Source organism: Gossypium hirsutum, chromosome D07 (genome assembly GCF_007990345.1).
Source record: "Gossypium hirsutum isolate 1008001.06 chromosome D07, Gossypium_hirsutum_v2.1, whole genome shotgun sequence".
NCBI classification, from domain to species: Eukaryota; Viridiplantae; Streptophyta; class Magnoliopsida; order Malvales; family Malvaceae; genus Gossypium; species Gossypium hirsutum.
In genome coordinates, this window is record NC_053443.1 from 2,804,282 (window position 1) to 2,818,225 (window position 13,944).

The 13,944-nt window shown below is 34.0% G+C and overlaps 2 protein-coding genes across 2 annotated transcripts; one reads left to right on the plus strand and one right to left on the minus strand.

Annotated features, from left to right (window-relative positions):
- Positions 1 to 2,717: 2,717 nt before the first annotated feature.
- LOC107953844 (ultraviolet-B receptor UVR8) lies at positions 2,718 to 5,098 on the plus strand. The gene is made up of 5 exons (XM_016889275.2): positions 2,718 to 2,908; positions 3,010 to 3,168; positions 3,263 to 3,298; positions 3,418 to 3,542; positions 3,623 to 5,098. The coding sequence occupies exons 1-5, from the start codon at positions 2,812 to 2,814 to the stop codon at positions 4,892 to 4,894; spliced, it is 1,689 nt and encodes a 562-aa protein (XP_016744764.1). The 5' UTR covers positions 2,718 to 2,811; the 3' UTR covers positions 4,895 to 5,098.
- A 91-nt stretch (positions 5,099 to 5,189) lies between these two features.
- LOC107953845 (carotenoid cleavage dioxygenase 8 homolog B, chloroplastic) lies at positions 5,190 to 9,024 on the minus strand. Its single transcript, XM_016889276.2, has 6 exons — positions 8,664 to 9,024; positions 7,052 to 7,795; positions 6,768 to 6,964; positions 5,899 to 6,088; positions 5,718 to 5,820; positions 5,190 to 5,606 (listed from the first exon to the last, which is right to left on the minus strand). The coding sequence occupies exons 1-6, from the start codon at positions 8,955 to 8,957 to the stop codon at positions 5,461 to 5,463; spliced, it is 1,674 nt and encodes a 557-aa protein (XP_016744765.1). The 5' UTR covers positions 8,958 to 9,024; the 3' UTR covers positions 5,190 to 5,460.
- Positions 9,025 to 13,944: the final 4,920 nt, after the last annotated feature.

A 13,944-nucleotide genomic window follows, 5' to 3' on the forward strand; every position in this document is an offset into this window, starting at 1 on the left:
CTAAAAAGAATACTAAAAACCATAATAATAAAAAAAGCCCCCAATGGAGTGATTAGTGAAGTAGAATAATGAATGGAATGAGCGGTAAAGCCTACATTAGAACCCAAACGCCCAGTCTGGATTCAGGATTCATGTGCGGTATTCATCCTATCAGCAGGCTTACAACCCTACTTAACTTTCAATTATTTAATTTTGGGCTAAAATGTTAAAAAAGTTTCCAAAAATAAATAAAATTTTAAATAAATTTCTCATCGAAAAGTGTATTTAGTTGAGCCATTTGAATCATGATTTGTACTCAATTAAGTTATTTAAATTCATTTTTTCGTTGAAGTCCCTAATGGATTGTTAAGTGTTGACGTATTGATTGACATGAAAAATAATGACATGACGGCGGACATGGAATGATGACTTGAAGGCTTAAATAAATTTTTATTATCTTACAATGGTTTGATTTCTTTTAATTATTTTATGAGGGATTTATTTAAGTAAAAAAATTAAAATTCTAATTTAAAAAAAGTATAAATTATAAAAATTATAAAAAAATTAAAAAATTATAAATTATTATAAAAAATTAAAAGATATATAAATTTATTAAAATTATTTAAATATTATAAAATTATAGATATGTAAATTTATTAAAATTATTTAAATATTATAAAATTATAAAATTTAAAGAAAACTTATTAAAAATAAAATTACTAGACCGTTTTTGTTGTTAACTTCTCTCCCATCATCCTTACTCAACTAAAACATTCATGTTGGGTTGAGCTTAGGCCCAATTTTTAAAAAAATTCAAGTCCGAGCCCAATAGACTTGGCCAGCCAAAATGATTCCCTTCACTATTTTAAAAGTAATAAAAATATTTTATTTAATTTTACCATAAAATATATAAAATATTAATATAAAATTTTTAATATATTTTTTTTTATTTTTTGAATAATAGATCGGATCCACCTATAAACACCTCTACTCATAGCCTATCTTATGATGAGAGCATTTGACTTATCGTTTAGTCATAACATAGAATTGAATAAGAAACTACCGTTTAAATGTAAGAGTTTCATACACCTTGCACAATTAAAAGTTTCCATTAATTTAATAACAATACAATTAATTATAAGTAATGGAAAAGATTGTATAAAACAGAAATGTCACATCATTATGTGTTATTTTAATATTTTTTCATGTTACTGACACATCATTTTAGTAAATCTTTTTAATTTGAACCTTAGATCCTGAACTTTTAAACTCTAGACCCTAGATTCAAGGTCTAAGATTCAATAACATTAAATAATTAATAACGGATACAAAATTTTATACTGTTTCTCACAAAAAAAAAGTTATGAGAAAATAATACGTATTGTGAGTCGGTGAATTGAAACCATATGATATGCACTTGGAGCGTGCAATGAGTTTAGCAAATAAAAGAGAAATTGGGTTTGATATGGTAAAATATGTCGATTAGCTGCCCTTATCCTAATTTTCTAACACCTTAATAGATAAAACCTTGGAATACTTTTGTTTATTTAATTAAATTGGTCTCTATCCCCTCAAATTTCAAGTCATTTTGGTGACAACCATATATGCACACGTACGCTAAGTCCGAATATTTGATTCCATAACCTTATAATAATTTCATTGGTTCATTCATTTTGGACCGATATTATATAGAATTCCAACACGTAATTCGCTTTAAATTATAAAATGGACGTCATCCTTTTTTTTTTTTTAAATGCGAGATGAAAAAAAAAATGGTTAACGAATTTACACGTAAATTCCAACTATGATCATACATTTTGGATAAAGATAAACTATTATATTTAGTTTTAATCTGTTGATAACATACATACATACATACATACACATGTATAATTATACTAACATCCTTAATGTCCTATTGTTCCTCAATAGCTCACTATTTACTAACCGATCCTATATTTGAATTTGCTTCTTTAATACAGTTACGTCTCTTTTTAATTTTAGTATGTTCTCAAGCCTTTGAGTTTACAAAGTCTCATTTCTTTAACATACCACACTATTATTTTTTTATTAATATAATGTCACTAAGCTCTTATTACAGCTCACGCCACCGAATCAACAACTTTACTTTTGATACCAACAATTAAAAACAGTTTTCCCTTACTTGTTGCATCAAAAGCTAAATCACAAATTTTTGATAAAAAAATTAGTAGTTTTGATCAGATTTGTAATATAAATTATCCAGGAGCGTAGCTATGGGTTGGCAGGGCCAAGGCCAGGGCCCAGTCCTCCCTAAAATAAAAACAAATTTCATTTAGACCTTTTAAAATATTTAAAATTTAAAATTAGTAAATGTAAAATTACACTTTGTCCTTTAAAAATGATAAAAATTATAAAAATATAGACTATTAAAATATAGATCAAATATGGATCCTCAATCAAATGTGAGTTTTCATGTAAATCAATACTTATTAAATAAATTTGATTCATTCTGCTATCAGATACATAGTTCTTACAAATTCTTTATATATAGATAAAAATAAAAATAAAAATAAAAAAGACTTCATTTAATTTTTAAAAAACAGACTTCATTAATTAAAAATTGAGAATATTAAAAATTTTAAATGAGAAAACACTAGAGTTTATTTTTTAGTCAAAATTGTCCCCAATGTTTAGAGATAATTACCAAGCAGTCAAATCGTTTTCAGACATCAACGAAGCTCTCTATTTCATGCTTAACCAGCGCGATTTATATCAGTTTCATATGCTTTGTAGTGTTTACCTCTCTCTCAACTATATCAATACTAAAGCTTCATACTCTCTGGAAAAGAAATGGAATCCGCCGCCGGGACAGCCGATGATTCCGGCAACATGCCGCACAAAGTTGTTGCGGTTGCCGCCGGTGAAGCTCATACTTTGGCTCTCTCTGGTAAGCTCTCGTTTATTACCTCAATTCCTTCTTCCCTAATCTCTATATGGTGATAAGAATTTTCAAAGTTAAGGTGTTTTTGCAATGAATGGAATTTGCAGGGGATGGGTACGTGTATTCATGGGGCAGGGGAATGTTTGGGAGACTCGGGACTGGTTCAGAATCCGACGAGATTTTCCCGGTTCGGGTCAAGTTCCAGAACTCAGAGCTTAAGCTTATAGCTGTCGCTGCTGGCGCTTATCATAGTCTTGCTCTTGCAGGTTTATTATTATATTCTTAGGTACTATGCAAATTGTTCTTTGTTGAATCAGTCTTTTTTATGTTTGTTAAAATGCTACACTGAATATATGGCAGATGATGGATCAGTTTGGTCTTGGGGTTATAACGTATGTATCCTTTTTATCGTGGGTTTTATGGCAAAATTTGTTCCTGGAAACTGCATTGCTATCATCTATTTTATATGTTTTCTTGATTTATATATTTTGGTGTATCCCTTGACTGCCATATGGATGGCCAACTTGGTCTACATGGGGAGAATTCTTTGGCACCTCAATTGATGGAGCGGTTTCTTGAATTGGGCTCCCCTGGTCAATCAAAAGATGAGTTAGAGACGAAGAGTAAAGCACCCTTTAAGGTATGTCATAAGTTATTTGCTGTTGGAGTTCACTTCAAATGCTATGTTCTATATTCTTCTCATTGTTTGTTCTACCATAGATTTGTGCAGTCAAGGCTGGAGGAATGACTTCTCTTGCTATTGATAATCTTGGAGCCCTTTGGATGTGGGGCAATTGTCCACAGGAGAATAACAATGGTGACGGAAGCTTGACATTTGTGAGTTGTTTTACTCCAACTCCTGTTTGGGATTTTCACGGCCATACTGTTGTTAAGGTTGCATGTGGAAATGAGCATGTTGTAGCCTTAGTCAGTGCTGGAGAAAGGCATAAAGGTGATGATCTCCTATGCTACTCTTGGGGTGGCAACGGCCATGGCCAATTAGGCCTAGGAGATACAGAGAGTAGGGCTCGTCCTGAAATTGTTGGAACGTTTAGCCAGGACATTCAATGGACGGTTTATGAGGTAGCATGTGGTGCCTTCCACACTGCTTTGCTTACTCGTAAAAAGAGACCAAGTGACACACTTGAGAGTATGTGTTGGACGTTTGGCCTTGGGGACAGGGGGCAACTTGGGCATGGAACCACCCGAAGTGCATTGGTTCCTGAACCTGTGAAAGAGTTACCGCAGCCTGTATACCTGGTTTCTGTTGACTGTGGATTGTTTCACACTAGTGTTGTTTCATCAGCCGGAGATGTGTGGTCATGGGGAATGGAAAAGGGTCTAGGTCTATGCCCCGATGCTAGTTTTACAGGAACAGATTCAGGTGACGCCATTTCTCCCCTAAGGATACACGGACCTAAATTTAATGATCCGGTTCAAGTATCTTGTGGAGCTGCACATACTGTTCTTGTTGCACATGATGGATACAAGCTATGGTCCTGGGGCAGGGGAAGGAGTGGAGTTCTTGGAAATGGTAAAACTGTTGACTGTTTCAGCCCAACAATCGTGCTGTGGCCACCACTGAATGAGGATTTCAAGCAAGAAGAGCTGAATCAGGATGATAAAATTGTAGATCAAAAGGGTTCTGATGGAGTCTCGGAGATGGAGAAGAAGTTATCTTTGGCCATGGAAGAGATGAAGCTCCTCCAATCAAAACTTTCCACCATGGAACGCTATGCAAGCATACTTCATGGTTCAATCTTTGGTAAACCTTTTGAAGTGCAAGATATTCCGATCTCGTTGCAGAACTCTGGCACTTTTGATATTGCAAGGGAATGGGAAAACATGTTGGAGTCATCAGATCGTAGTGGGCTTGTTAGGTTGGAATTGTTCTACCGAAACATGCTGACAGGTGTCAAGGATAAGATTTTGAAGAAACGGATCCAGGAGTTAATAAAGGAGTGCCTTCCTTCTTCAGCACAAGGAAAATAGTGATTTAAAATCATAATAAAACAACAGAAGCATTGGTACATTCAGCATTTTATTTACTGTGATAAGCTTCCCCTATTACAGGTACAAAATACTATTTCCTCTTTCTCATTTTTTATAATAAGTAATATTTATTATTGTAAAGGTTATGGCATTGATTGGTTTGCTATATTTATAATAAGATTGATAGTTTATTACTTTTGCTTACATATATTGTCAAGAATGCTTACATATCTTTCACTCCTACACAGCACAAACTAACTATACGTTCTATTTTTTTCTTAGAGTTTCTATTTCATACTTTGGTAATGGAGTTTTTTTAACTTCACAAGTGGGGAAAAACGTATGTATCAGTCGATAATCTCGGTTGTGAAGTTCAAAACTTCTCTCATGGCTGATTATATAGTCTCTTTTGTTCTTAGTGCCTTTTCTTTTCTTTCTATTTCTTCATATTAATTTGTCAAATGCATATGTATTATCATATGGCAAGGCTATCACCAGCATTTGGTCATGATTTATATATGAACCATGAGAAGATTCTGGTTGTGAGGAAGGTGAAGTAGTGATTTTTATTCTTTGGGTACCCAACATCCATGTAGTCCATATGGTAAACCATAAGGGAGCTTTGCTCTTGCAATTTCTTCAAATGTTGATCCATCTAACAATAAAGCATACCCATTTCCATTTTTCTCACTAATCAAGGAGATCACAACACCTGCAACATTTTATGAAAAAACCAAAAGGGATAGGAAGATTAATTCAATCATATTAGATTATCAATAGTTTTGCTGAAAATCCATTTGAAAGAATACAATCAATAGCTCACCATCATCTTCCTCGGTTGCCCCTGGCCGAGCCACGAAGAATGGTTCAGACGGCACAGCTCCTGCTTCATGCCAATTCTTTGCCTTCTTCTTTACTAAATCAAGCTGCCATATCATACACAAATGAACTTCAGCACATCATCATCACCACCGCCACAATCATCATCAGAATTGAAAATTTACCTTGGTGAGGGTATTGGGGAAATGACATGGGCGTTGGGCTCCACAAGCATAAGCATATCTGTATTTTTTACCCAACTTTGTAGGGTTGATGCTACACATATCCATGCCTCTGCCATGTTCATCAGGCTCCAAAGCTGACTCCAACTTCCCATAGGGACTCCCATCCAACGGAATTGTGAATCTTCCCACCCTGCTAATCAATTAACAACGTCATTAATTTCTATCATACTGTATTAATCTCTGAACTCATAATTAGGAAGTCCCTTTATGCTATATAAAATCAAGATCACTAAATCTAAGCATATAAATAGCCCAAGGATGTGACTTTATGCTGGCCTACACCTTTTGACCTCAGCTATATATACGTATGACCCCTCTTATTGTCGAAAGTTCGACTCTATGATCTATGACATACAAGTCATTTATAAGTGAGAATGCTACTACTTAGATCATAGGTTAAGGGTTAAGTATAACTGTGCACAAAAATCTTCAGTTTTCATGGTTTCACTTGTTATGGAATTCCAAGGCACTCTATGAGCCAAAACGTGTTTTTTTTTAGAGTTGAAAGATAAAACCTTGATTGAGAACAATATTGAACTTGCTGAGAGTTTTAATCCTCAACAAAAAAAAAAAGTATAGGGTCGGGTCTAATCATGCACAAACTCTTTTCTCTATTTCTCTTGTTTTGGCACTCTACCTTATGAACTTGACAGGGCTTTCAGCAGTGCTGCTAAAAGATAAAACTTTGATCGGAGAAGATACTTAACTTTTATGATGTACCCTTGGCCTATGAACCCATAGAGCTCTCGACAGAGCCGGGAGACATCAACCATATGTATATAAATAAAACCATTCAAGATGAAAATTACCTTGCATCCGGTAATAAGTCGTCCTTGCCATTGAAAGAGCGAAGATTTTGAAGCCTAAGCTGATCAAGAATGGTGGCGTCAGCGTTATGTTCACAACAATCGGCGATTATAGCAGTCCCCCGACCGTCTTCATCTTCCTCTTCATACGCATTGATGAAATGAAATGTAACAAATAATGGCACTTCCACACTCGCCACCTTCAAAAAGATTTCCCCACATTTTAAACCCTTTCAGTTCAGCATATAAGTAACATAACACAATGAAAAAGAAAATGAATCACTTACGATTTTTCCACTAGCTTTACACATAACATGAAGGAAGGCTTTAGATTCAGGACGCCACTCGAATTTATACAATGGAGTAGGTTCAGCTCTGAGTAAATTTTGAGCGCAGTACCTTAATGGCATTTCAGGCACCACAACATAATGTTCAGTCACTGGAAATGAATGAACCCAACCGGGAGCTGGTCCGTTCCTACAGTTAACCCTCCCAATCACTTTCCTTTCATTTGTCCCTGGTTCCATTCTCACCACCAAGTAACCAGGGTTCACCAAATCAGGCAACAAGGTCAAGAACTCGGCATCAGTCACTATGGGATGAGCCGAGTGTATCAATCCCCCTAAACTATCACTATATTCCAACCTCCCCAATGTTTCCAAGCTGTTAGGGTCGATAACTAAGGACCCTTTTTGAGTTTCCGTCAGGCAAACTACTCGGCCGTCTCCAAGCTTGACGACGCCGGTGTTGGCGTTATCGGTTAATGAAGCACCGGAGAAAAGCTTTGCGATGTCCCCAACATAAGCCATGAAGTTTTCATATTTAGGTACTTCTGAGAATTCTCTGAAGCAAACCTTTTTGTTTTTCCTTGCAGCCTTATAGGCCTCGGATTCGATTTGTCGGTGACCGGCGATTAATATGCCGTTCTCGAATTGGAGCTTGACTAGTGTTGCATAACCGTCAAAGAGGTGACGGAAGTTGTAATCTTCTATATGCCATAGACCTGGGCCATTTCGTAAGTACGTCCCTTTCTGCATGTCATTACGGTAAATTAATTAATGATTTAATCACCATATAAGATAAACATTTTTATGTTAATATAAATCTGGTATATAAACCCTTTCATAAAAATATTATCAAGTCGTCAAGATTTTATGCCATATAGACTATATAGTTTATATACATAGGTGATGTAAAATACGATGAATTATGGATTCCACGTATAATCTGATTGTTTTTTTTTTAAGTGGACGGTGGACCAACGTAGGTGTTGGGAAGAAATAGAATTTTATTGAAAGAAGCAAATAAAAAAAGTAGCTCTGCTTTTCAGTGGCAGCCTAAGGGACCCTTAGGACCTTTTTTTTCTTTTTAATTATGATGAAATATACAAAGTTTGATGTATTCTTTGTGTTTTAAGCTATTTGGAAGCAAAATTTAAATATTTTCTTCGACATTTTCAAGGAAAGAAGGACCCGCAGAAGTAAACATGATGTGAATAAACATGTTTTTATCCAAAAAAAAAAAAGTTAAAATGTGTCCTTGTATTTTATTTTTTGTTTTATATTTAGAATTTTTTTATTTATAGAAATTTAGTACCTATATTTTTTATATTTTATAATTTAAATTAAATTGTTGGAAGACACAATCATAAACCCTGGATATAAACAGTAAAATAAACATGCATAATATTAATTTTTTATTAAATTCATTACTGTGATATTTTTAAATAAAAAATACCCATACAATAGCCATGTGATAAAAAAATGATATTATAAACTTAAATTTAACATAAAAATTTTAAAGATATTAACTGTTAGACTTATATTTTTATATCTGAAAAATAAATAAAAAATTAAATTCCATTCTAAAGAAATTCATGATTTTCTTAAGTATACGTACCAGCCATAAAGGTATTTCTCCTTGCACAACTAGCTCCCCTTCCCATCGTTCTTGTCTCACACTCGTCCATGCAACGTGGTTCCGATCACGACGGTCTACGGTTTCGTTATCTAACGATGGAACAATCACCGGCCGACGCAACGGACTCGCCACTTGAGTGATTGTTAACCCTCCCGTCTCCGGTTTCCTAACAAAACCAGCCTTCTCTATTCTATGATTGGATTGATTGAAATCCAACATGGTTATGGGTAAAAACTGGTGCCTGCAAATACCTGAAAGTGATAGGGAGTCCATCTGAGAGGGAGATAAAGAATAGGGTCAGGTATATGCAGCTGAAGAAACAAAAAAAGAAACTATTAAGGACAACAGCTAGGATTGTTAATTAAGAGCTAAAATGCCATATGCTATTTATAGAAATGCTTGGGGAAAGAAAAAGTTAAGAAGGTAAGGGACAACATGTTTGGAATCTTGATTGGTGGAATTCCTTTGCACTACAAGACACAGGGTTTAATCTCTTTATATTTATATGAGATATAAATTCTATAAAAATTACATGGTAAATTAATATATATTTTAGAGGCTTCATCTAGGTATGTACTATGTAGTGTATTTGAATATAGTTGGGATGTTTTAAGGAGAGTGCAGCTTATGAGTGTGCAGCACATGGGGGTTTTCATTTTCTTGGAAGAAAATAAAAGGTAGCCATCACATAAATATTGTCATTTTGTTTGTGCTTGATGGCCCAGCAAGAAAGAATAATATTTTTGGTTTTGGTGATGCTAATGTTGCCAAGCTTTTGGTTGTGCTGCTTCATTAGGGATCTGCAGTTTTTGGAATCTCATATTATTAAATATGTGCAATCTGATCACTGGAATATATGAAAATGTGGAGGGTTGGCATTGGTTTTAGGTAATTTTATGTCTCAAATGATCATACCATAATAACAAAGTTAGGGTTATTTACCAAAGTCCAATTAAAACCCAATCTATACTATTATTTAGTCGAATTAAAATCTAATAGGTTCTAATATTCTCAATTTCGAATTTAACTATAAAAAATAATTAGCATAAATACTCCTTTAAATGTTTTAAAATTAACGAAGTTATTTTATTTGTTGGGAACTTAGTTGTTCTGTATTTGAGGTTTCTCCTCGTGTTCAAATAGCTCTTTGCATGATCAGTCATCATGTTTTATCCCTTATTTGAACAACTATTTGGATAAATCTTTGTACAGCAGTTTAGACATACCTTCAAGGCAATTAAATATTGTATGAAGTTGACATTTTTTACCTTGATCTTCATGGTATGTTACATTATCAGAAAATGATCCTTAAGCCATGTTTTGTTACATCTTGATTGCTGTTGGTCGAAATTGGGAAGAGTAGGAGCAATGATCGACAATCTCATTGCATGCATTATCCTTAACCTTATCCTTTTCAGAGAATTTCTAATTGTTGGGGAGTTTATTTATGAAGGGCTTTTTGAGATAAATATTCAAGATAATTTAATTGATATATTCAACTTTTAAATGAGAGTTTAAAGACTACCAAAACTCTACTAAAGAAACTCTTGTAGTAGCCTATAAATAGGTTGTTGATCAATTTCCTCATTGAACTATTTGGGGTGTATTTAGACACTCCTTATTTAGAGGTTTTTATGGAGATCTATTGTATGTAATGTGAGGTATTTGGGGGGAGTGATATGTATTAATTTGAGTTCAACTTTTGGGTTGTAATTGTCTATTGGGAGAGCGTAGATTTGGCTTTAACCAATAGTTGTATTGGATGAATTGTTAAATAAAATTATTCTCTCAATGAGGCTCTACATAGAGGTGCTCATGGGCTGGGCCCAGAAAAAATTTCGGCCGGCGTTCTAGGCCTGGGCCTGACCTGAAATATGGGCCTGAAATTTTGTCCAGGCCCGGCCTGAGAAAAAATTCCTAAGCCCGAGCCCAGCCCGGCTCGACCCATTTTTTTAATAAACACCAAAAAGTTATTTTAAAAATAAAAAATAAAAAAGTATTTTAAAAATAAAAAATAAAAAATAAATATTTATTATATTCGAGCCGGGCCCGGGCCAAAACAAGTGGTGCTCGAGGCCCGGCCCGTTTTCTAAACGGGCCTTTTTTTTGCCCAAACCCATATTTCGGGTGAGCCATCGGGCCGGGCCGGACCGCCCGACCCATGAGCACCTTTAGGTCTACATGGTAGGATTGGTGCATTCTAACTGTATTAACAAATATCATGTGTTGATTCTTTCTTTACTTATCTCTATGACTCATGTTTTGGATTTGTGTTTATTTCTCTCATTGTTTTGCTTCTTGCATTGATGTGCTTAAATGGTTCTGTCCAAACCTTTGTTTGAACTTCGAACTGAACAAAGAGTAAACCGAGATTCTAAGAATTGGTATCAAAGTGGGCTTTAAGAGTTGTTTGAAGGTGATCTTGTCTTTGGTTTGAAATAATGAAGCCGATTGATGCTTGGGTAAAAATGTGATGAGCAAACATGTTGATAGGGGGAGTATATGTTTGAGCTTGGTTTTACCTCTTGGAGGGAGTCTTTAGCATGATGCACCTTGTCAGAGGGGATTCTAAGTTAGTTCCCTTTATTTGCACTTCAATTATATGTGTTGTGAGTGTTGCCATTTGTTGCAAGTTTTATCAAAAAGCCAAATGAGGAGATGGATGATAAAGAGGAATTTGGTTTTGTCGTTGATATATCTATTTTTGTTGCCACTTTAAGTCATATTTCTTTGAGATCTTTGTTTTATACATGGTGAAAGAGGGAGCTACATTAATTGTTTGTTGATTAGTTTTTTTTTTCAAAAAAGCCAAAGTGAGAGATTGTTGGGACCTTATATGAAGTTTCTCCTTATGTTCAAATAGCTCATTGAACTGTATGTTTTGTCACCATGTTTTATCCCTTGTTTGAACAACTGTATGTACAAACATTTGGGCAATAATCTAGATATGCCTTCAAGACAGCTAAGTGTAGTTAAAAGTTGGCATTTTTTTTACTTTGATCTTCATAGTATGGTACACCATCAGCAAATGATCCATAAGCCATGTTTTATTATATTTTAAATGTTGTTGATTGAAATTGGGAAGAGTAGGAGGAAGAAGGATCTACCATCTCATCTCAAGCATTATCCTTATCCTTATTCTTTTTAAAGAATTTATATCTGTTGGGGAGCTTGCTTATGAAAGAGTTTTTGAGATAAATATTCAAGATAATTCAAGTGATATATGCAGGTCTTAAATGAGAGTTCAAAGTCTATCAAAGCTATGCTAAAGGGACTCTTGTATTAGCCTATAAATATGCTATTGAGCTACTTCCTCATTGAGTCGTTTGGGAGTGCATTTGGGCACTCATTGTTTAGGAATTTTTATAGAGAGATATCACATGTAATGTGAGGTATTTGGAGAGCGTGATTTGTAACAATTTGGGTTCGACTTTGGGGCTGAAATTATCCATTGGGAGAGGGTAGATTAGGCTTTAGCCAATAGTTGTACTAGATGAATTGATGAATAAAATCATTCTCTGAGTGAGGCTCAACATAATAGGATTGGTGCATCTAAGCTGCATTAACAAATATCGTGTGTTGATTATCTTTTTACTTATCTTTATGACTCACATTTTGGATTTGTGTTTATTTCTCTCCTTGCTTTGCTTTTTACGTTGATGTACTTAATCAGTTCTGTCCAAACCTCTGTTTGAACATTTAACTAAACAAAAAGCCAATCGAGGTTCTAACAATTAGTATCAGAGTCGGCTTAAGAGTTGTTTAAAGGTGATCCTGTGTTTGGTTTGCAATAATAAAGTCAATTAATGCTTGGGTGAAAATGTGATGAACAAACATGTTAATAGGGGAATATATGTTCGAGCTTGGTTTTACCTCTTAGAGGGAGTTTTTAGCATGATGCATCTTGTCAAGAGGAGTTCTAATTTAGTTCCCTTTGTTTGTACTTCATTCATGTGTTGTGAGTGTTATCATTTACAGTAAGTTTTGGCAAAATGCCAACAGGTGGAGGTGAATGATAATGATGAGTTTGGTTTTGTTGTTACTATTTATATTTTTGTTTCCACTTTAAAGTCTTATTCCTTTGATATATTTGTTTTATTCATGGTGAAAGGGGGAGCTAAATTGATTATTTGCTGATAAGTTGTGTCAAAAAAGCCAAAGCGAAGGATTGTTGGTGTGGTAGCCCGAAATAGGGCCTAACCGGAACAGTGATTTCGTAACCACAAATCCAAAGTGAAATAGTTTAATTTTATAAATTTTTATTAATTACCGATTGATTGAAATATTGTGTGAAAATATGGATAGGAAATTTTAATGATTTAGTGCCTAATTGAATTTTTAGGACTAAATTGAGAAAAAATGCAAAGTGTGTCTAATTAGTGATTAAATGACTTAATTGAATTATTGCATGAAATTGGAAGTGTTTATGTGGCAAATAGACCATAAATTAGTGTTATGGACACATAAGGGTAATTCTAGAAAAATATCTAAGTAAATGAGTCAAGGGCATTTTTGTCAAAATTAATAAAAGACAAAATAAGATGAAAATAAGTGTTCATCTTCTTCAAAATTGGAGCTTGCTGCCAAAAATTTCATGTTACCATAGCTAGGGTTCTTGATTTTTCTAAGCTCAATTGTAAGTGATTTCTTGCCCCGTTTTTAATTATTTTCGTATTTTTATGCTTATTGAAGCTTGAATTTCATGTTTCTACCATTTATTTTAAATGGAATTAAAGTTTAAAAATTGACCCATTCATGATATAGTTGTAATTTGATGAGTGATGTTAGATAATGAATGTTTGAAGTGTTAATTACGAGTTTTACTAGATAAATTTCGATAAAAACGTTGAAAAATGACTAAATTGTGAAAGATAGTAAAGTGTGCATAAAGTTGTGATTTTGTGAACTTGAGGGTTGTTATGAGCATGAAATATGATTTAGTGAGGTTTGAAATTTAAGAATTTAGTGAATTTTATTTTTACGAGCTTTGAGACAAAAGTGTAATTTTTGAAAAGTTATGGAAAAAAATGTAAATTTGCCAAAATATTGTGTATGAATTGTATTTGAATGGAATGTTGATAAAATATATTAAATTGTGTTAATATAGATCAAGAAAGAAGAAATAGTGGAAGTGATCGGGGAAAAGAGAAGGTTATCGACTAATTTACGAAAATAGTCGTTTTGCATCTGAGGTAAGTTACGTGTAAATAATAGTTATATTTTTATAAATTATGAATTATATTTGATATGTGAATTAGTA

Coding starts and splice junctions, on each gene's coding strand:
- LOC107953845 (XM_016889276.2), bottom strand. CDS start 8,957: ATGGACTCCCTATCACTTTCAGGTATTTGCAGGCACCAGTTTTTACCC. Junction 7,796..8,663: donor GAGAAATACCTTTATGGCTG/GTACGTATACTT, acceptor AATGACATGCAG/AAAGGGACGTACTTACGAAA. Junction 6,089..6,767: donor GACTTATTACCGGATGCAAG/GTAATTTTCATC, acceptor ATTGATTAGCAG/GGTGGGAAGATTCACAATTC.
- LOC107953844 (XM_016889275.2), top strand. CDS start 2,812: ATGGAATCCGCCGCCGGGACAGCCGATGATTCCGGCAACATGCCGCAC. Junction 3,169..3,262: donor TCATAGTCTTGCTCTTGCAG/GTTTATTATTAT, acceptor AATATATGGCAG/ATGATGGATCAGTTTGGTCT. Junction 3,543..3,622: donor AGAGTAAAGCACCCTTTAAG/GTATGTCATAAG, acceptor GTTCTACCATAG/ATTTGTGCAGTCAAGGCTGG.